Source organism: Camarhynchus parvulus, chromosome 1 (assembly GCF_901933205.1).
Source record: "Camarhynchus parvulus chromosome 1, STF_HiC, whole genome shotgun sequence".
In the NCBI taxonomy this organism is placed as follows: Eukaryota; Metazoa; Chordata; class Aves; order Passeriformes; family Thraupidae; genus Camarhynchus; species Camarhynchus parvulus.
The window spans coordinates 48,863,248-48,884,428 of NC_044571.1; the positions used below are offsets into that span (position 1 = coordinate 48,863,248).

At 39.0% G+C, this 21,181-nt stretch overlaps 1 protein-coding gene across 1 annotated transcript in view; it reads right to left on the reverse strand.

Moving 5' to 3' along the window:
• SLAIN1 (SLAIN motif family member 1) overlaps nucleotides 1-21,181 on the reverse strand; it is a 49,445-nt gene that overhangs the window by 19,262 nt on the left and 9,002 nt on the right. The window contains 1 exon segment of the mRNA XM_030948052.1: nucleotides 123-272. Coding sequence (XP_030803912.1) covers nucleotides 123-272 — 150 coding nt within the window.

Consider the following 21,181-nt stretch of genomic DNA (forward strand, 5'->3'; position numbering starts at 1 on the left):
GCCACTCAAGAGGCAATAACACTTAAAAAATATTTACTTCACTGAGACAAGACTGGAGCAGTTTTAACTGTTATGGGAAGTCTTCCTCAGACTGTTATGAAAACCAAAAAAGTGCCACCTACTCTCCTCCTGTAGACGAGCCATGATCTGAACATCAGTGAGGTCCTGCAGCTTGTATCCCATGGAGATGGAATCATCCTCCAGCTCCGAAGTGCTCAGTTCACTGTCTATCGATGACTGTGGACTCAAAGGGGAACTCCTAGAAATGTACCCTAAGTAAGAAAGCATACACTTTAGGCTACAAATACGTCTGACCACCTTCATTCAGAATCATCTGAATTTACATTACAGTACCTTAAAACATTTTCTGAATAGCACATAAAAACTTTCAAAAGTGTAGTTCAATTCACTAACAATTAGCAAAGAGCTTTGATATTCATGAGAAGTAGTAAGTGTAGGAATGGATCATTAATTCCTTGGCTTGCTCCCAAGATAGCACTGCATAGCCCAGACAATGAATAATTTACCCAATACTGTTCTGATACATCTCAGATTAGTGTAGTCTAACCAACATCTGCATTTGCATCTCTCTTATGGGAATATATTTCTCCCTACTCTGTTTTGAAAAACAAGTGGATATGTGTTGCTGACTTCTGCTCAATACTCAAATGCCATTTAGCTAAATTTTACTATTCTTTTTTAAAACTATATATAATTATCATATAACTCAATCTTAGTTACAATTAAGGTTGAACATTATGCAACAGAGAAAGCATTACTTTTTTCATAGAGCTACCTTTTTGAAAGGCTCTGGATTTTTCTCTGAGTGTGATAGTAAAATATAAACTAATCTGCAATTAGTTGCATGAGCTAGTGCTTGTCCAACTTCAAAGAAAAATCCCGTCAACTAAAACAGTAAATAATTTTCTAATGCCCTCTGGACCACCAGAGACCCCCAGCCTACAGGGCATGAACTGCTGTGACTATGGCTCACCAGCTGTGACTGTATCACAGGTGTGTCTGCATCCTCTAGCACTGCTGAAAGCAGCCACCTAAAAGTCATCCTAAATTCAGCTATTTTCTAATAATATCTCCAAAAGAAAAGGATGGTCTGGGGATTACTTTGCTTTGGAAGGATTTGCTTTCTTAAATGTGCAAGTAACACCAGTCCCTGAGGTTCTGCAGAGGTAGTAATAGCTGTGCTCTTTTGGAGCAGCAGAGGGAAGCAAGACAAGGTACCTGAGGATATCTCAAATAGCATGAGTTCATTTAGGAACTAGGCTTCACCCCACTGAATATGGAAGACGTTTCACTCACACGCAGACAGCTACAGCAGGCACTCTGTCTGGAGCTGTTTCTCACCCACAGTGCTCATATCCCTTAAAATATAGATTTCTGCAGTGATTTCAAGCATTTTAAGGAACACTGCACACAGATGGGTGTGACACTGATGATCAGCCCATCCTCAACCCATGCCTGCTCCTGCCAGCAATAAAATGTTACTGCCTTTCACCCAGAAGATTGTTTTCTCCACTGCCACTGCAGTTTAAGGGAAGTGACAGATACAAACTGACTCCTGATATCTGTAGTGAAGAAGGAAAATGCAGATCCTTGCAATTTACAGACCACAGAAAGTTTTTTATTTTCCTAGAATTTGTGTGTACCCTGAAAAATAGTGGAAAACATAAAATAAATCTTGAACATTAGCAACAATATCAGCTTGAAAGCAGGCATGATTCTGCCAGCTCTTCTTATTATAAATTCTCACTGCCAATTTCATTACACAGCTGCACATATGTTTCTGTGGACACAAGGAAGGGGCACCACGGGGCAGAAACAAGCAACAAAGCTGGGGACTGTTTAAGCTGACACAGTCACAACTGCGCTACTGGGGAAATCATTAGTGGTATTACTAGCATCACTCTCCTGTAACATGCTGCATAACACTTGTAGTTAACAGCCAAATTTTAGGGCAGTAAAAAAAATGTCCAAAACTACAATTTCCCTCTGAGATACAAGTTCATATACAATCATCCAAAAAGAGTACTGCTGTTAAATGCTAGCAGGATTAGATAAAATGAAGCACTTTTGTAAGCACTGTAAATCAATAAAAAGATAAGCATTACCTGTCCGTTCAGGTGTTAGTATTGCTTTACTGGAAGTTTTAGAGAAGCTGGGACTATTACAGCCATTGGTATATGGGGTGAGTCTTGCAACAGGACTATAGGGAAAAGCCAAGGAGACAGGTGTAGAGAAGAGGTTCCGCCATCGGCTAGCTGTTATGGATGCGAGGGAGGAGGGGGAGAAAACAAGATTTACAGTTATTAATAGAACAGTACTGTCAGAGAGAAAAATCATCTCATCTTAATCTGTTCATCATACATTTTCTACTTATTACAAGAAGAAAAAAATGGTGAAAATTCAGCAGCGAATCAGAGGATCAGCACAGTCTTCTGCATGTGAAAGTGAGCTCTAAAAGGTTTTCTAGCAAATGTATCTGTTGACTATATTTTGCATATACACCTTTTTGGTATGTATTCATCACATACATCACTGGGTAACCAACACACAAATAACAGAGGAAGTAAAAACTGCTACAGTTAGCAGAGAAATAAAAATGAAATTTATAGTGCTCTTCAAGGAATTGTTCATGACAATTAATCATCACACAATTGAATTAGCAGTTAAATTATCAGTTATGGGAGTTCAGAGACAGAGCAGTTAAACGACGCTTAACAATCAAGTGCTAAAAGCAACTGTAATCCCATATCAAGCTTTTAAGCTACCATATTTTCCCTTCTCTTTTTACACCACCAAATTCCTGATTGCATAAGCATGATTTTTTTTCCCCAATGTTTCTGGAATAACAGAACAAGGCATCCCTTTTCTATACATTGTTTACAAAAAGCCTGCAAGGCATCTGGTTTTCTAAGCAATATCACAAAGCACTCCAAGTTGGTAAAAATTAAGCTAAAAGCTTATTTAATTTACATTTATTTAATTTACATTTTCTTACTCACCCAGTAAAAGTATTAATACAACTGTCCTTTGTTTGCCTATTTTACATACCTTGAAAAAGTGGAATAAACAACATTCACATGCTCTTCCAAAAATAAATAAATATTAGTAATACAATTGTTTTAAGAAAAAGGAAAATTTAAAAATATATAAATTCCAGAGAACTCATACAAATACAAGGAAAGATGAAAAACATATGATGGGATTGCTTTTGTTAAAATAGAATCTATTTTCTACTCACAGATGTTATGTATAGTGAGACAAGAGGGGGAGCCAGGAAAATACTTACACCTAGCTTTGAAATCAATGGCATAACCTCAATGTTCAGCAGGTGTTCTTTGCAGTGTCAGGTGCCACAAACTGATTTTCAAAACCAGAAGGGTCCAAAAGCCATTCTCCATCACATGGCTACTTAATACCACAATTTGGACTTGTTCAGCTGGTCATTTTACATGCTAACAGCCATTCAAATAATATTCATGCTTTCTGTTTTCAAACCTCCCTACCACCAAAATGATTTAGCAGGACATACAAACTTTATTCCTCCCTCCTGCTAACATCAACTTCAAGTAGCCATGGGAAGGACGTCTTGGCAGGCTGTCAATCACATCCTCACAACTTTTGGAGTAATCAGTTTGTCACCAATCCAAACAGTGTCATTTCTGCTCCTATTCCTTTTGCTTTGACCTACTTAAATCTATCCTGGGTTTTTAAGGAGTAAAAGCCTCTTCAACTCTTCCCGTAAGTGCTACTAAGCTTGGAACGAAGACAACTGCCTGGGTCCAGCACAGGCACACAGCAGTCTGCTGGGGACAGGGAGTACCTGCAGGGCTCAGGCTTGAGGAAGGTAGCTTAGTACATATAAGTAACATAAAAATTCAAACTGTGTTTTTTGCTGTCCCCTCACCGAAGAATTATTGTAATTCTCTCATTTTTGGTGATTCTAGCTCCTTCAAGCTCAAAGAAACCCAAAGTGCTGAGATCTTTAAATGCAGCATCAGCACCACTTTGAGGAAATCACTCAATGCCAACCAAGGCACACAACACAGACTTCCCAGCTGGAGTGTTTGTCCTCAACATTCACTAACATGATCAGTTCTAAAGTGAAGCATGCAAGTGTCTGAGGACAAAAAGGAGAGTAAACACAGATGAACATAACTCTACAAACCAGCAATTAACATGAGTCCCCGAGGATGAGATTAATTCACAAGGTGTTAATAACAGCAAATTGATCTAAGGTATTCACTGAAAGAAATCCATACAGTAAGAGCAGCTCTCAGTATCACATCCACAGCTAATGTCTGTCATTTCCACCAGGAACCATCAATAAGAGCAAGGGATGACAGCTGCCTGAGATTTTATTTTCATGTCTAGGACAAGTTACTGCTTTGTAGCAGCCTGATCATTTGCCAGGCCAATTAGCTGCCAGCATGTTCTCATCCCCAGATGTGGTTGGGCACACAGCATAAATAAACATCATTCATTACCCTCTACAATAACCACAGTGAGCTGGCCCACTGAGCACAAGGCAAGTTATCATGACTCTGAAAGCAAGAACCTACACCAAGAATTTAATTAGTATTTACAGCCAACCAGATTTCATACTCCTCTTTCAAACTGCATGTGTTTTCAAGGAAAGATGGATGGATGGATGGATGGATGGATGGATGGATGGATGGATGGATGGATGGATGGATGGGGCAAGAAGCTCTATCTACATTAACCTCTATATATACTAAATCTCTAGGGATACCAATGTAAAATATTCCAAATTCTACAAACTTCTGCCACTCTGCCTAAAATAAAGCTTTCTAGTTTAAACATCAGGAAATGATGGATACTTTTTAGGCATATGAGTAAATCCATTGTTTAGGATCAAATATAAAAAACAAATCAAATATAAAAAACAGCTTTCATTAGGTTTCAAGTGGAACTATCAATGAACATATTGAGCACTTTACTGTACTAACAAAGACAGCAAAATTAGACTTACTGAAGTCTTGTGTGAATGCCAAAACCATAAAAAGTTATGTAGGGAGTGCTATAGACATGTAAGCAAATACGTAAATTCATGTAAAATTTGTAAAATCCCAAAACTGTGCAATAGATAGTAATTTTAGAACTCTTATTTTGCTCCAAACTGAATATGAGACTGCCCTAGTTAGCATGATAGGCACCACTCTGCTATGCATGGATGAGACAATGTTGTTAATACCTTTATATAAAGTTTAAAATCCCAGCTGTTCAGCTCTGAATTTTACAGTATTTGTAAAATTCTGAAATTAAATTTGTAAAATTTAATTTGTAAACTTCTCAAAGTTTACAGTAGCTTCTTCTTAAACCCCAATGCCAGTTACCAATGCAGATGAAGTAAGATGACTGGGTACCCTTTAAAAACAAAGTTTCTAATCTTTGCAGTTGAATAGAAATATAGATAATTCTGCTCTGAGTAATTTATACTGAAGATGCACTGAAGGAAGAAAGAGATTCAGCCATGAAAAGGAAAGCACAGGCATCTAAAACAACAACCAAGAGAAAAGAAGCCAAAAAATCCGTTTCATTTGCTGACATCGAAGACGTAAACACTTTAAATTTCACTTCTTGAAGCATTAAGGTGGTGGAATGAATACTGTAGTAAAATACATAAATTGTATTTATTTATAAAAAGCATAAATAATCCCAGTCATCTTAAGTCTACAGCTATTAGAAGTGTCCAACTTTTTGCATATTATTTCCTTAGTTTTGTTAAATTCTTAATAACTAGACTGCTGCTAATGCACTGTGTTTTACAGTACCTACTCTAATATGTTAAAAAAAGGACCTTCAAACTGACCACATAAGTGAGCAATCAAAACCTTTCCTTCCAAAAATAAAATCGGCAACAAGTGAGACTGCTCATACCTTTTAAATATTTACTAACAGAACTGAAGGTTTAAAAATTAATTAACCTTATTTTTATAACATCCCTGGAGATATCAAAATGCTAAAACAGATGAAAATAGTAACTCATATAGGAAAATATGAACAAGTAATTAAAAAATAAAAATATTCACCATACTGACGCCTGTGAATAATCAGTATTTAATAAGAACTGTTGCAAAATTTCACATGAAAGCCTGAACAAGTGAACATCCATACAATTGTAGCACTCAAAAGGAACCACATACCCTGCAAAACCACAGGATTCTGTACCATTTTTAAAGCAATCCCATTCCTAGAACTAATTCCTTATTTAAGCCACATAAGGTAAAAAAAAATCCTAAACATACACAGAAGCATGTTTTTGAAAGGGAAGATGAAATTTACTATTTAAATTAATGGGAATGTTCATCAGCTGGAACACAAGGTAATAACAGGTAGAGATCCTCATTATGTTGTTTTAGTTATGAGGGGTCACACTGGTGTGAACAGGGACAGTTCAAGAACAGATCCTCTATTTGAGGAATCACATACACCCACAACATCATATGTGACCTATCTAGGACAAGTGGATGACCAACCTGGAACAGGTTGCCCATGGAGATTATGGAGTCTCCCTTACCGGAGGTACTTGAAAGCCATATGGACACAACCCTGTGCAGTGTGTTATAGGATAACCCTGCCTGAGCAGGGAGGTTGGACCAGATGACCCACTATGGTCCCTTCCAGCTTGACCCCTTCTGTGAGTTTGTTGTCATATTAGCTAAGCGTATAAGGGTTTCCAAGAAACCGAACCAAGTACATGCACATTTTAAACACCTTCCCATTTTCAGAACTCCATTATGAAACTCAGTGAGCTCAGTTTGCCAGAACAAGAACTTTCTTTCACTCTAAGCAACACAAATAAACAATATTTTTTGCTATAAAGACAGAAAACAATAAAATCATATATATCAGTGTTGTACTACTGACTAAACATGCTAAATTATATGAGGCATCATCTGGCTTGTTTATCCACTCAATTAGTTAATTTTTGTATAGGCCTCCAGGCAAAGTCAAACATACCTTTTAAGCTCAAGCTTAAAACAAATTATATAGCATACATGCAGACATTTGAATATGGGTTCTAATTACAAAGTCAGAATAAAATCCCCTTTCAAGCCAGCACTGGAGGAACATTTACAATACTGTCAATCCATAGTACTGCAAATAATTTTCTGCCAATACAATTTCTTTAGAGCAGAAAACCCAAACCACTTCCCCTGTGTATTCTGCATGGGTGTGGTTGCACAGCAGCCACACTTACAAGAAAAATCTCTCTCATGGGAGTAAAATACAGAGACCTACATGGAAAACAGAAGCATTTAGCTGATCACAGGAGAAAATCCGGAGTACTAGATGGGAATTCAAAACCCTCCCTTTACCACAGATAAGAATGCCTAAGCCAACTAAGAGGCATCACCTCAGTGAGGCATAACTAGTATCTCCCTCCCAAAGATAGGTATTTAACCTGTCCCTGTTAAAAAGCAATGCAGAGTTTGAGAACTACACCTGCAGTCAGATATACATCTGGGAATCGCTATGTGCCTAACATGCCTGAAAAGACTTTCAGGGAAAAACATGAAGATATTCCCCACTATTCACTGATTAGTGTTGTTATCCAATAACAGTACTGGCTCAAGGAGCAGGGAGCATGGGCTCCCACTACTCAGCAGCCTGTAGAGATTTACTTGAGTCACTTGAAAACCCAGAGTTCCTGTAAGAACTTGAAGCAATACAAGGTACGAGACAGGTGCTAGATACTTACCAGGAACCAACACTGTTGCTCCTATCCAATAAAAGAACTTCAGGGAGCTAAGCTTTCAAAAAAGCAGAATATATATTTGAAGTAGCTCAGTAGCTCCTGGGCACATGAACCTTCGAACTACGTGCAATCCTTTGGGCTGTTTCACAGGGTGAGGCCTTCAGTCCTGCACTCAGAAGGACTGTAATACCTTCCACAGTTTTTCAAAACACAGTGTTCAAAGCTTTCCTTTGCAATTTTAAGTCCTAAAAATTCACTTTTTAGAAAAAATTATGGGTTTATCATTTACAAGGTTGTAAAATCTGGGCTTAAGACAGCAATGTTTTCAGTTCTAGTAACTGTAAGTAAAGACCATTGAGTCGTACCTGTAAATCTGGAAGTTAGTTTGGGGCACTTCCATTTTCCCATCTTGTTGAGTGTTATACAGCAAACTTCTTGACTTTTCAAGGAGCACACAGGAGTTCCAGCCTCCCACAGCCATCAGCTTTGGTCATCCCATCAGCTTATTCAGTTTGATTTCCTAACCACAGCTGTAGCTCAGCCAGCCATCCTACTAGTGGCAGAAACTTTGCTATCAGGCACAGTCACACCTCATATGCTTAATGCACATTTGCAGTCACACTGAAACTGTCATTGCCCAGAACTATCTCCTTGCCCTGTCACAGAGATCACAAAATGCTTGAGGCTTGTTTGTCATTTCTGTCTGTTGATTTCTCCACCACGAGAGGGAGAGCACCCCCTCATTCTCAACTGCAATGAGAACAGAAACTTCCCAGTATAGACTGCACAAAGGGACTCCTTCCAAGAGTCAGAAGAATTGAGGGGTGGAGGGAAGGTGTTTTAAGATTTGGTTTTATTTCTCATTATTGTACTCTGATTTGATTGGTAATAAAATAAATTTTTCCCTAAGTCAAGTCTGATTTGCCCGTGATGCTAACTGGTGACTGATCGCTCCCTGCCCTCATCTTGACCCACAATCCTTCCATTAAATTCTCTCTCCCCTGTGCAGGGGATGGGAATGACAGCATAGTTTTGGTGGGCAGCTGGTGTCTAGCTAGGGGCAATGTACCACATGGACAAACAGAGACAAATTAGGAGGAGCTGAGAAAATTAATAATGCGAGAAAACTGGGAGTACCTGAGAAATTTGTTTCCCAGTTCATTCACGTGAACTGATCTAGTATTAGCATAGAATGAGAAAGCAGTTCAGTTGGTATGTATCAGCACAAAACTGCTTGATATACAGAGCTACAGCATATACCTCAAGAGCTGCCCCAGAAAAAATAGCACAGACCTCTTTTAAAGGTGGAATCAGAAAGACTGTCTAAATTGCAGAAGTTCCTGTAACTTTCAGCTATCACAGCAAGGAATACAATCAGAGTGGTGTCTGGCATACTGCTATTGGTGACAAAAACATAAATCTAAGATTCAGGACTAATACTTTGTGTGACATAGTCTAGTTGTGCCAATGATTACCTATTGGTGTGAGCAGGAAAGTTTCAAAGGTACTCGTAAATTACTCTTCTAGTTTGATGTATTCCAGTGAAACACTGACCTGAAAATTGTTTTTGTACACAATGAATGCTGAAAACAAAACCACAGCACCGTCCAGCTGCAGCATGCTGAAGAGCATGGAAACTCCAATCACCATTCACTGACCAAATTTTGTCACAAAAATTATTTTATGACATCAAAGGATTCAAAAGACTAGAAAGGAAATGGAATCACAAGGTGCAAGCTACTTCCTACAAATCCTAAAGAAGGATTTTAGCTATGCCCTTGGGAGGGTAAGGTTGTGGGTTTTTTCTTGTTTTGTGCGGTTTTTTTAACTTGGCTCTTTTTTGAAGGCAAACCTTTTACTGTATAGCTATGTAAACAGACAAGCACAGAGGCTCTGTGAAAAATGCAACTCTCTCAGCATTCATTTTCCTCCTGGGAGCAAAACTCTACCTGCATTCACACACCCAAAAGCAAATGTTCTGATTAAAGCTAACAGCCAAACTTGGCTTCCCTCCTTTGAGAACCTGGCCAAATACTATGCTGAAATATTAAGCCGTAGGCATGACCTAGGGCCCAAATATCTGTTCCCTCCCCAGTTCCCAGTTTTTACACAAGAAAGTCAGTCTGATGCATTTCCATTCTACTTGGTGGATTGACCAGAACCCATGAGCATACATGAGCAGCTCACATTTCAGCTAGTTTGAAGTAAGACAGACCTTTCTGAGCAGACGTCTCATTCTCATGTACCAATACACAGGGTAACCTGAAACAAAATATACAGCCCCAGATTCTTCTACCAAACTATTAGTATCTCATTCATTAGGAAGAGTGTTTACTCCACTTAATTTAAAAGCCTTCAAGTAAGGCCTTAAGAGCATTCAAAAACAGGATTTTGGTGAGGATTCTTACCAAAGGGCACTGTGAATGCAAAAACTAACACAGGAAGAATATACAAACACTCAAAAGAAGAATCCACCAAAGGTTAATAAATCACATCTAATTGAGAGTTCACATCTGGTTCTGTCAGTCACTGAACTGGCTATACAGCTAGCATGGTGTCAGGGCAGGCATATATAGTACTCCCCCATATTCTCCCTCTTCCAGTATCTATTTATGGTGCTTTAGGATGCTAGATCCTGTGCCCCAGCCACAAGGAAGATGCTCTTACGTACAGACATCAATGGCTGACCTAGTCACCTCAGGACACTATTTATTTACAAGAGGAAGGACAGGGCATGATTCATCTCACCTCTGCTTGCAAAGGACAAGTGAAAAGCATGATTCATCTCACCTCTGCTTGGAAAGGACAAAGGGGTATAGCTCCCCTTGCAAAAGGAGCTATACCCCTTTGTCTGCTCTGCCTACAATGGCAGCCCAGTGTGACTGGCTCCAATACAGATCTCTGCATACATTCAAACTAAACTCTCTGACTGCATTCATTACAGAGAACAATAAACAGAGCTTAAAAACAGAGTTCAAAGACTGCCTTCAGTTTTCACTTTTTCTAAGCAACGGAAAAAGACAACTCTCACAGCACTAGAGCACTGCAATGCTTGCATACATCCTCCTGAAACCAGCTTGTATTCAACTGAAGTCACCAAGCAACTTTCTCAGCAGCATTTCCAGTTGGAAGGGGACCTCAGTGTCAATTTTTTTAAGCAAGGAAGAGTTTCTCAATCCCCTTTACCAGAAAGATGAAGATCACTTGTACCATCACATTTAAGGGAGACATGAAGTGGAGAACAGTGGCAAGAGGGTGGGACAGCTGAAGTAACACTGCCTCCAAAAGAAACACATCAGAGAACAGCCTCCAAGGTGTGTGTAAGGGCAGGCGAGATGAATGCCATGTCTGACATCAGTCATTCACACACCCACACAGCACAGAGTAAAGCAAGAGTATTTTCAGCGTCTTTTAACAATTAGCAACAAAAAAGGGAACAAAATTGTAACTACCTAATGATGTCACTCACTGGATAAAGATCTACCATCAGGATGTGCAGACAATGCACCTCAGGCCACTAAATATCTTCCCCCAACTCTTTCTGGGCCAGCTGGATAGACCTCCTGTCTGCTGGTTCTGGCTGTAAATTCCCAGGTCTCTGGTAAGGTTCACCCAGCATGTACTGACTGAAATGGGCAGGGAAGCCATCATCCAATCATCTCTGCTAGTAGATCTGAAGGGGCAGCAATCCGTGTAAGCACAAATGAAGAGCTCTGAAGAAGCTCTGAGAAGACTAGTGCATCACCCAGGGGAAGGTAGGACTGTGGCAAGAAACTCTTCCACAATCAGCATACCTTGAAAGCAGCCAGCTGCACCCCAGAGGAAATTAATCTGTTGAAATAACTTTGCCAAAAGCTCCACACCACGCTAATTTAGCAGTTGTGGCCCTACTCCTCTAACGTGGAAAGGGCATCTTCACAAAGACTTTGCTATTGCAGTCTGTGGCACTAAGATTTAAGCAGAGCTGTGCCACAAGTCATATCATATCACTTCAACATTGTTGGAGCATTGTGATCATCATGAATCACATTTTACTCACTGCCTGCTAATCCAAAGGGGAATCATTTCTGCTGGCACAATTTGTGAAAGAGTTTATATTTTCCTTAATGAAACACATTGATTACACACATACACATTACTACAACATCATAGGCAAAATCCAAACTCTCGTACTCATTTTGCATAAACATTGTGAAAGTCATCCCAACCTGGTTTTCTCTCTTGAATTTGTTACCTTTGGTAACTGCTTAGTTTGTATTTCAGTGACAGTGTGATACAGCAAAATCCCACAGAATACTGTGGGAAGAGTATTTTGCAATCACTCAGAACTGGTTTAATTGTTCTGTTTGCCACAACATCCCACAAGCAACAAAAACAGGTACATTTTGAACAGAAAAAGGTCTTTTTGTCTTTTTCTTTAAATGCTGGTTGGGTCTGTGGCATCTTCCAGGTCTGAGAGACAGCATGTCTGGGTCTCAGGACATCTCTTCACTGCCTACTTGCTTGCAGAGCGCTAGCAGACTTTGTCTACCATATAGTTCATACCTTTTAAATCCAGTGGAGATTTGCTTTGCAGACCAGTATGACATATTCTTTCTAGGTCTGGAACAGTCAAGGGAATGTCTGCAGATATGCAGCAGCAAGAAGTATGTGGCTGTGACCATCACCTCCACAGCTGCCATAATTCCAAATCTGTAGCATCTTCAGCGAAGATGCCTGCCCAAGATGCAGCTCACATGGTAAAATACTGGTGACCAGTAGTTTGATAGCCACTGTGCCAGATTTATTACCACCACAGTTCTGTGGCTTATGGCCATTACCCAGAATTATGAGGATGTAGGTAGATCTGTTTTTCTGGCTCAAAACTGCTACACTTAGCATCTTGCACAGAGGTGCCTTGACTGTAACTAGACTGCTGACGTATCCTCACAGAGGAAAGAGGCACAATTTTGGCAACCTCACTCAAAATCATGTTGCTTGTAGGGTTTGCCACTGATTTTCAGGTCTGGTATAAAGAAACAAAGAAAGCTTAAAGTCAGGCCCTGATGGAGATATTTAAAAAGAAAACAAAAAACAAAAACCAAATTCTTTCCACTTTGATATGGAAAATAGTTACCAGAGGTGTTATTTTGCAAGACTGCAAACCACTTAACAGAAAGGCTGTAGCACTACAACCCTCCCTGGGCACAATCCCCTGGGGCAGGCTGAGCCCTCTAACTTACAACTCTTGATAGCCAAGATTTTGGACCAATGAAGAGAGAAACCTGGTATTACATTTAAAATTCATAATGTATGTTGGAGTGGGAGTTGCTTCTAATATAGGCCCATGATCAAAAACCCGTGCACTTAAATAAGTCCTTATCATCCTAAAACTTATCCAGTGGTGAAGTTGACTGAGAGGAATCTGGCCTGCTGCTTCTTTGGAAATCCATCTGGTATATACACTGGTTATGTGATTTCTGTTAGATGTCCTCCTCCTCCCCAGCCAGTCAGCTCTGTCCCTTGTGGTTATCCTTATATGAGGAGTTTGCCTCACCATCCAAGAGGAAGAAGCAGTTTCATGCCCCCTATTCAGAGGGCTTCATCCACCCGCATACACATCATGGTGGCTGTAGTGACAATTATCTTCAGTTGCAGTAGAAGCCAGTAAATTCATTTTTGGGTAGTTCTCTGTCAGATAACTCACCGTACTACTACTTATGACAATGCTGCTTTTCTTGGGCATCTATCTGCCTTGCAGCTAGAAGATACTTGTTTCCCCTAATCCATCTACTCCACACACCCACTCAATCCTTTGGATTCCTTAATATGAAAACCAAATAAGCCTGTTGGTGAAGGGGTATTTTGCCAACACAGTAGAATAATATCTGTAAATGACTTTTACACCACTGAGCAAAGTTGCTCTTTATAAAACACTCCACAAGCATTGCCATGAACTAGACAGGCTATAGCAATACAAGGAAAACTTCCCAGAACAAATGTATGTACATACCAGGGACTTGGCCAAAGCAGGTCATGGATGTACATCTTTCCACATTATTGATGAACAAAACCACGCTGCTTTCACATCTTTAGCACAGACCTGACCTTCCCAACACTTGTACAAATGGCAAGTAGCTCTGTTATATGAGTTAGAAGAACCCCATGGTGTCTAGGCAAGTTTTGCAAAGTCCCCCTGTAGTAAAATCTCTAAATATAGGGCATCAAATTCCAGAATTTGAAATAATTTGTACCGATCATTGCCAGCCAAATCTAGAGCATAAAATTACTTCTTTTTCAGTCATGTTGGAAACAATACACATGGAATTTCAGCTTACCACATTTTTAACCTCAAATACAAAGCAGAAGACTCCTCTCAAAGTAATTTGACACTCATTCCCCAAAAGCATACGATTCACAGACAAATACCTGGAGGAACATAAAGATATTACACAAACCCCAGGTAAATTAAAGACTTCCAGTGACTTCAGTAGGCTTTGAATCCACACAGTCTTTTTCTTACTACATTTCTATGATTTTAAGTTTTCTACTACTTCTATCTAGACTATGTTAGACATAATCACAGAAGATTTTTTAAATGGTATTTATTTAGTTACCTTCCTTTGTACCACAGAACTGGAGACACTTGATTCTTGTCTCAGGTTAGTCCTGAAGTTGCAGAAAGCCTGTTTTCAACAGATTTAATTCCAGTATACCACAGGGTAAGTAAAAGTTGGAAATTAATTTTGCTTGATGATTAAAAATTGTTATGAGAGTTACAGTACAGAAGTCAATCTGAATTTCAGTCACAGAGGAGAAGGAGAACATTTGGCAAAACACAGCATATCCTCAATCTTTAAGAAACTGTGACCTGTATTCATCTCAACTAGTGAACAATATTCAAAGGTGACCTCCAGTCCTAACCAATGATGCTACTCTCTGTCACTGGAGGAAGACAGATCTCATGCTCTGAAGATGTTGCTTTTTTCCAATTATAGTAACTGATTTCAAGCCTGAAGTTTAAGATGGCTAAAATAAAGTAGTATGAACCTTATCTTGAAAGCACTTACAGCATGTTTAACAATGTTTAACACACAGAGAAACAGATACGGTAACCAGAAACCTGAAAACCAAAAGATGAGCACTATCATGACATTCATTCACGATGGATCCCAGTGACAGCTATACCAACATGTACTACCCATGCAGCACTGAGCTGTGTAGATATATTGGAGCTAGGCTGCCTGGCATGCTCTGCAGGGCACAGACAGGCTGTGTGCACTGACAGGATCAACTCTGAAAGTCTCCTGTTAGGTACTTATGTTTTGGTAACACAACAAGAACATGTGAAGTCTTCTGTGTGTGTGGATATGCTCTGTATCCTTCAAGGCTACTAAGAACATGAGAAGCTTTTCTCTCATCAGCAAGTTCCTTTCTACATAGCAAAAGAAAATACTGTAAGACCCATAATTTTTAACTTCAGCCTGAGAAGGAGGCCTGTTTTCAAGACCACTTAGCCTAATCAGGCTTTTTTTGGTGCAGAAATAAATCTCCCCACTCTCTTAAAACAGTATATTAGACATCCCCACAATATGCAGCCAATAGCAGATTTAAAATCCCACTGATAGCAATTCATCCACTCTTTCAGAAATATTCTCAGTCCTTAGAAAGTAACAGCTGCTTTGTAATTTCAATTATTTGTATTGGTTGCTGCTGAGTCACTGCAATCACAGCAATCCCAGAGAACTCTACTGAAAAGACTCCCCTTCTGCAGCTTTGGTCTTCAAAGTTGAGTAAGTGATAGGAGAAGACAATAGTAACAGCACCATTGCAGAAAAACAAATTAAGGTCAAATCACCACTATGTAATAATCAGAACAAACATTCAATGACAGTATAAAAATTTTTTATTTTTGAAAAGCATTGAATATATTTCAAGAAGAGCTCAACTGCTATTTGACAAAGTGTACGAAGATGAAGGTGCCTCTGCCCTTTCACTCTGTAAGTCCTCGCTTAGGGAGTTCCTCTAGGATAAGGAGCAAGGCTTCTCTGTGTGATTTAAAGAACAGGTATTAGTTAACTCCCCATGTAGATCAGAGCTCAGCTACTACACAAGGTACTCTCATGCTGAAAATGTACTATTCATTTAGTCTATACATTGAACTAGTATAAAAAATGCTATTATGAACTGTTTAGTGGACTCTTCAGAGACAGTAACTCCAGTTAATAAAAGAGAATTTCATCTCCACATGCCACACAGGATGTACAACACTTCTCCTAAGTGGACATGTGCTATACTGCTAATCAGACAAAATAGCAAGAATTTGAATCAAAGGTATATTTTTGCTCTGAACAAGTTGCTGGAGGAAAAATATAGTTAAAAATATATAATTACCTTTCCTAAATTTAAATTTTGTGGTAGCTTACATAATTCTTTGTTGCAATACCATTGGCAAAACAGAGAAGAATAAAGGGTAGGGGATCCATTCTGCTAAAACAGACTCGAGGAAGGACAATTTCCCATTCTTCTCCTAACAGTATCTTTGTTATATACCAGGTAGAATTCAAATATTTTTGTCTATTAGGATATAACTCTCTTGATCATTTATGATAGATGAAAAGACAAAAAAAATTTAGTCCAATTAGTCCAGGAATAACCCTAAATCGCACTTTTCCTACCATTACTGTTTAGTCCTGAAATTCCTCTGCATCCCAGCAACACCTACACAAACACTACAGCTCCCCCTAAAACCATATCTGCCTGGTATCTGTATTCACAGGTTAAATTTCTGGCAGGACGCTTCTGCCAGAGAGCTCAATTCACAGTTTCTGACTTCAAGATGCCACACTCCCTTCTTTGTTCAAGTATATCTGCTGTCTACATTGAGGCAGACTGAAAAAGCTAAATCTAAGGCTCAAATCGAGGTCAAAAGCAGCACTTACCCTCCAGGAACCCTGTGGCTTTTGGATAAATATAGCAGGTGTCACAGTTATGTGATTATCATGGGAAACTGTTAACACTATTTCCAAAAGCAGAAAAAAAGATACAAAACACTTAAAAAATAAAAGCTACTGTGAAACAGAATTTTCATACTTCTAAAACACCATACAGGAAAAAAAATTCGTGAGAGTTTATGATTAATAAAGTTCTAATAGAGGTTTAACTGACTATTAAATATAATAACATATTCAGAATATGTATTCTCATACAGAATCAAGGTTCAACAACAACCTCGAGTCAAATTAAGAAGCACCAACCAAAAAATTGCTACCAGGAAAATGGGTAAAATGACACAAAAAAACCCATTATCATTATTGTCAAGAGAGTTAGGGCTTCTGCTACAATTTTGAAGCTAAGCAGACCAGCCTCTTCAGATTCCCTAGAGAAAGACCAATGTCTCCCGACACTAACTCAGAGCACACTCCTATATTTAAGGTTCCCTGGAGTGATTTCAGGTATCTCAAGGGAGACTCCTTAGGTAAACTTTGCCTTGCAAGTACCTTCCAGATGTACACTGCACCACCAGCTGACAAAGCATTTAACAAAGAGGCATTCTTTGCTCCTCACTAACAAGCAACACAGGTATCAGCTGGCAGAAGAGAGAGGAGTATAGTATCACTCAAGAACATATTACAACAGGGAAGGCATGAGAATGGCACACCAACAGGAGTCAAAAGCACACACATTGCAGAAGCACCATCAGCACAACTATTACACTGCTGCAGCATCCTTCTGCCTCTGTCTTACTGTTCAGGATAAAAGGTACTCTGCAGCATCTTTTAAGTGTTTCTATCACCAGAACCTGTCATGTCCACAATAAGCAGAAATGGGCTTGGACAATATAATCTGACCTATTCCTTCAAGCTTCTCTATAAAGAAACATTTTCTTTTTTCCAAATAATTATTAGAGATCTATCAGCATCCACATAAACCAGAAAGAGGTAAAATATTTTTTGCACTATGTCCTCCACAACAAGAACATATGTGCCTACATACAAATTGAGATTATTTTTTTTCCATTATAAAAAAGATACATTTGTGATGATAGTGAAGTATTTCACACCCAGTGAAAAAGAGGCAACCATGAGGCAGTTTGAATACTGGCTATACAATTACAATACATGAAGCAGAAATGACAAAATAGAAAACTGAGACACTATGGAGGAACATGCTGAAGCCAAGATTCGACCACTCCACCCTGCCCTGTTTCATGCTGGCCAGCAAATCACTCTATATCCTGCCTTTCCTATGGGTTAGAAAGGAGGAACAAAGAACATGGAAAAGGTTTGCCAGCATTTCACAGAGCTGCTTGAAGGACATGGTGGACTTTTAGGAAGAAAGGACATTGGGATGTTAGGATGCTGAGCCAACTCTCCTATACCTGAAGGCAACAACACAACAGATGACTCAGCTGCTATCACCCACATAACAGCAGGCCACAAAACCCTGGCCTGCAAGGACTCTGAACATGTTATGAAGAAAAAATTGCCTGAAGACAAAAGTCACAGATACATCCAAGTGCCAACTAAATCTAAAATAAAACAAAATAATTTTAAAATAGATGGTACCAGTCAGACGCAAATTCTGAAGATCTACTACTCAATCCTACTTTTTTATTAACTCTACACTGGAGTAGGACCTTGAGCCCGATGAAATTGGAATTTCATGTTATGATCCACTCCTAAAGAATAAAACAAATTAGAGCCCCCAGCCAGCCCTAAGAGCTCACTTTAAATTCTAACACAAATCTTTACATAATTTTCAAACGATTTTAAATGAAGTGGCAAGCAGCTAATACTACTTAAAGCCAACTTGCAGTGGCATACTTTCACCACATGAGTGATCTTGCACTTACTTTCTTGTGTGCTGATAATTTTTCTATGAAATGACAGCATCAACAAAAAGTGCATATTGTATTTTCTTATATGTAAAAAGAATATCTAAACAGAAAAGACAAAAAAATGCATACATACACACAGAAGGGTCTACTTGTAGACAGCCTCACTTTAACACCTACAGTCTGGAGCAAAACCAGTCCTTCAGCATAAACAGCAAGGGCATGATTCAGTCATCTAAAACCAGAATGTAATGACATTTTGGTGCTCCAGCTGGTCCAGTTCAGTAGGGCTGTCGTGCAGATTCTGTATCATACCCATCTGCCCACCTAGATACGCCAAGGATGCAAAAGAGTGTCAGATTATTCTTGGCACCCTCGCTAAGATCAATGGATCACAGTCAAAAGTGACTGAATCTTAAACTGTGTATTTACTAGACATAAATCTAAAATTAGGTTGAACAAACCAGGACCATTATATGTTCTATGAATTCACATAAATACCTGAGACCCAACAACAAGGTCGTTACAGCCAGACACAAGAGAAAAAGTTCCATGTCTGGAGATTGAAACTGAGACACAAAATGTACGTCCAAGGAAGATTCAATCACGCAGATGTACCTCTGTGACGCAAACACAACACAAAGCAATATCCCATGCATCTAACTTAAGACTGGCAGACAAAACAATAGAATTTACACCATTTCGCCAGTGATTGGAATGTGGAACAAAACTTTTGTGCCTTTCATAGAAGCTACTGATAGTTTCTGGTATGTGAAAAGACAAAAAAATCTGTAAGCATCCTGTATCCTCATTTTGGAGAATGAGTTTAGCTTCTAAAAAATTATTACAAACAAGGTCAGAAATAGTATGATTGAAGAAACAGGAGACCATGAGAAACTATCTCTGCATTAAAGGCACCAGGGCTATTGTTGCAAAATGCAGAAGGTACTCAAAACTTGTTAAAAATCCAAATCCTTCTGATGCTAAGTACTCCAAGATTTTTCTCTAATTAGTGGAGAGAAATTACCATCTCCAGACTCAGTTCACCCCACTGCTTAAGAACTGCTGGGTGGACTGCAGCTTTGGCTTTTTCAGCATCCGTGGACAGACAGCTTCTCCCAAGTATTTAGCTTAAATGACGTAAGGTTCAGTGAAATTATGCGTAACATTTAGTTTCAAAAAGAGCTCTTACAAATCCTTATCGTACTTAACTTGGAAACAATCCATCCTCCATCATCTACAGACAAAACTAAGAAAGAGCAACTGGTCTCTCCTACGTAACAGAGGACACAATCCATCAACATTTACAGAAGAATTTATCTGACTGCATGAGGATATCTTCCAAGTTATCCACCCCTAGCTCTGAGTAACCATTTTAGAATTGTGCACTTCAAGGTACAAGTCTCTTCACCCTGAATTAATACAAGGCAGGCAGCAAAATCAACACTGGTACTTGGTACTACCTAATGGGAAAAGACAAGTGAACACAAAGAAGCTTTCTTTCCAAATAGCAGGAGAAGTAGGAGAATTGTTCCAAATCACTCTGCACAAAGTGCAATGCCCCCCTCTGCATTAGAGGGGCACACAGGGTTGCCTAAGTTGAGCAAACAGCCAAAGTGAAAATACAGAAATAACCTTTTGGTAAAGAAGCAGTGCTACCTCTATCACACTTGTCTGCCTCCTGAAATGTTACTCCCAGGTCTCTTCTACAGACATGAAAAAAAACCAGACTGTGAAAGAAAGACAACATGAAAGACAAAAGCTGCAACAATAATTTGGAGGCTAACAAACAGTGAGTAAGTAAGCACATAAGACTATCAGAAGCAATAATGAAATGACAGCATCCACAACAATCCAGTTTTGAAAAGATCCTCATTTCAATAGAAAAAATATCTCCAGAGGATAGGCTTCCAAATGCCCTCAAGTCAATTACTAAAACCTAGGTTTCTTTTTAATTTCTGTACAGGAAAGTAGCTGCACATTTCAGAAGCCAACCCAGGGATTTAGTACTCTACTAGGTAACACTACATGTGCCTGTACTTTTAGCAAAAAGCAGTGTTGATGCTACTTCTATTGCTTTTAGACACACCCTGCATTACAGGCTTTGAACTTACATTGTGAGTATAAATTATTTTAAGTAAGAAAAAGCTTACTGAAATCCTCACATGAATTTTAACTGTGTTTCTAGCTGTTTAACCACTCATGATGATACGATAATCCCAGCTCAGCAGTCAGCATGGATTAAAAAACCACACTCTAAAATGGGATGATTGTCTTCTCAACTGAGGCATGATCTAACACCACCTCTCTACCTTGACAGACACTTCACATTCAGCTTCCGCTTGCAAGTAAAATGATAACCAGAACTCTATTCTAAGCAAATAATTATGAGCTGCACAACAATCAATCCCCAAATATGAAATTAAACTCTTAAATAGTATGTATATTGTAATTTAAGAAAAAATAGAAATCATATTGAAGAGCTGTAGTAAAAAGGCAAGAGATATCTCTGAAGTTAACAGAAAGTTAAGTGATCTTGTACACATTTGTTGCCATAAGGGTTTTAAACCAAACACTTCCATCTTCAAATGTACTTGCAGAGCAGCAATGTTACAGTGACAGAG